The sequence below is a fragment of the Daktulosphaira vitifoliae genome, unplaced genomic scaffold (genome assembly GCF_025091365.1).
Source record: "Daktulosphaira vitifoliae isolate Bord-2020 unplaced genomic scaffold, ASM2509136v1 Scaffold_1038, whole genome shotgun sequence".
Classification (NCBI taxonomy): domain Eukaryota; kingdom Metazoa; phylum Arthropoda; class Insecta; order Hemiptera; family Phylloxeridae; genus Daktulosphaira; species Daktulosphaira vitifoliae.
In genome coordinates, this window is record NW_026100598.1 from 1 (window position 1) to 2,813 (window position 2,813).

General features: G+C 28.5%; 1 protein-coding gene across 1 annotated transcript; it reads right to left on the reverse strand.

The window, feature by feature from the left end:
- Positions 1-933: 933 nt before the first annotated feature.
- Positions 934-1,898, reverse strand: LOC126909727 (trimethylguanosine synthase-like; the record flags this gene model as incomplete). The annotated part of the gene is made up of 2 exons (XM_050692156.1): positions 1,064-1,898; positions 934-997 (listed from the first exon to the last, which is right to left on the reverse strand). Coding segments are annotated over exons 1-2 (899 nt in total), but the record flags the coding sequence as incomplete, so codon positions are not given.
- Between the last annotated feature and the right edge of the window lie 915 nt (positions 1,899-2,813).

Here is a 2,813-nt window from a genome sequence, read left to right on the forward strand (position 1 = left end):
TATACAAATCAAGCGCATAAAAAAAATTATATGTTTTATAATGAAATGTATTTAAATTTACTTTTCAGTAAAATATGCTGCAGCAAAAGGTATTTATATTTATTCGAAAATCGGTAGTATGTTTAATGTGAAAATTAGAATATTTCGAAATTTGTATGTGTCTTTTAACGGTATAATGTCAATAATTAGAAAAAATTAAAATTCAAGGCAGTATTTAATCGAAAAATAGTGAAAGTTGATTGAACTAATATTTAACAATAATAGTAATCAGCTGATTCTGGATACTTCAAGAATTTTTTATTAGTGTAAAGTTTGTTAACGTTGGATAAGTATTTAGTGTTCATGTTGAAAAAGCGGCAGAAAAACGCAATGATCGAATCGTGTCTATCGTCAACATAATTATGTTGAATTTCCATGTTTAAATCGAATAGTTTGCCAAATTGTATTAACTAGAAAATTAATTGATCGACATTAACTACACTTGTGATTTACTTATAGAAATTTGATTCATTCACCTCGTTTCGTCCTGTAGTTTTAGGTATGTGGAGTGCTACGTTGGGAGCAATACTTCTTAACAGGTCGAAGAGTTTTTTACCGCCTCCTTTGTAGTTGCTACACATATGTTTTTCGAGACTGTAAACTTCGTGTTTCTTATACGAAGGGCCGCCCCATGGGGAGACGTCACTATGACCCGTGGCTTATATTTTTTTAAGGTTTCTGCAATTTCGAAGAAATCTCCCAGTATAAATGTAATTTTCTCACTGACTCCATAAATCTCAGCATTTCTTTTCACGAATTCAAATTTATTAGCATCGTTATCCACAGCGATTACTTGTTTGTATCTTTTGGCCAATTGGATGACGTTACCACCAGCACCACAAAACGGATCCATAGCGACGTGTAGGCCTGGACATCTTAACGCTATGTGTGTACTCAAGATTNCATCTCAATGCTATGAGTGTACTTAAGATTTCAGGACAAACTGAATAAAATGATTCTAAAAAAAAAAACATTATATAATATAGTAAAAAACTTAAGTTTGTTGAAATAATAATTTTATTACCATTGTCCATCATGATTCCTTCGTCGAATTTAGAAAACAATAAGTACCTTTTATCCCATAAATGTTTTTTAATATCATTAGGCCGAGTTCTAGTTGCGGATTTTTTGTTGTTATTATTTTCCCGACGTAAATTTCCATTCACTTTAGTTTTTTCCAGGCCTTCTGGAGTAAAAAGTTCAATCTTTTTACTTAGCAACGCACTGTTAGTGTTAGATGTTATAATATTTTCGGTTAATTTTTTAGACTGTATTCTATTACATTTGAGTGAATTTTCTAATAAGATGCGGTTTTCTTGATTTGTTGTAAATACTATTTCAAATGGTTGTGTTGAATTATTGTTTTTTGACTGTATTAAGTCTGAGTTAAAAGACTTATCAGTTTTTACAGAAGTCTCTGTAGGAGTGTGAATGGGCTCTTTTTCAATTTCAGTTTTCGTAACAATTTCTAGGTTTAGTTTTTTGACGTGTTNATCTTTTTCAATTTCATTTTTCGTAAAAATTTCTAGGTTTAGTTTTTTGACGTGTTCAATTTCATTATTCATTAATGAAGGTTTGGTATTAGTGTTTGAGGGCTCTTTTTCGGTTTCAATTATCGGAGTTCCCGTAAATTTATCTTCTATGAGCGGTTCTTCAAAAATTGATTTTTTTGTCAAAATAGGTGTGTTCAAATNTTTTTTTGTTAAAATAGGTGTGTCCAAATTAATAGGATGTGTAGTCAAAACTGGGCGGCGATTATTCATAATAGATTCTACTGGTTTAGTTGAAGCAACTTTCTTCTTAAAAAGTTTCAACTCCAAAAAAGTCTGCAGCGACACAACTGCCAATGCAATAAACATAAATTTCTGATTACTTGAAATGGAATTATAAAATATATCACCAACGTCGTTATCACGAAAAACAAATCCGACTCCATATTTTTTTATAAATATAGACACAAAAAACTTAAAAATTGTCAGTTATAATTAGAGAAAAATGTAACAGTTAAAGTGTTTAAAGTATATACGTACTCATTTATCACAAAAAATAACTTAAGCATAAGATCACCAAATGGTGTCGATTTAAACAGCATTTTTTATCCTATTTAAGCAAAAAAATTTGCTTTGTTTACATATTATTTAAGCCAATAAATATAACCAAACATTTTTTCAATTGGCCAACAATTAATACATTTATTTAAAAAGTAAATTATTTCAAATTACTAGTCTGATACGTTTGTCCGGAATAAGTAGCATTGATTTCATAGTTAAGGTCTACAACCAACACCTTATTTTCTAATGAAATAATATAAAAACATGTGGACTCCTTAATTTCTCTTTACATATTATTATGAAATATTTACAATTTTTTTATAACTCCTATGAAATTTAAATGCAGGTGTTTATTATAATTTTTTTTATGTATATTCTTTTAATTATTATAAATAAAAAAAATTCCACGGAATTAAAAATGGAGTAAACAATAATGTAATGAAAAAAAGTTATAACAAATTTTTTTAACATAGATTGTTCAGCGTCTAACTAATAATAGCTGTTTAATTTTTGGTCGAGAAATATCTAATTAAAACTATACATGGCAACATCACCATTTTTTATTTAAAAAAATTGAAAAAAAAAGGGTCAAATGTATTCCTTAATAAAATCACTTTTTTATAATATAAAATTATTTAATACGATAATTTTGTTTGCAAAAAGTAATGATTAGCCCATATTTCAGAACGGTAGGTGGGTGGTACGGTATTTGTAAACATATCG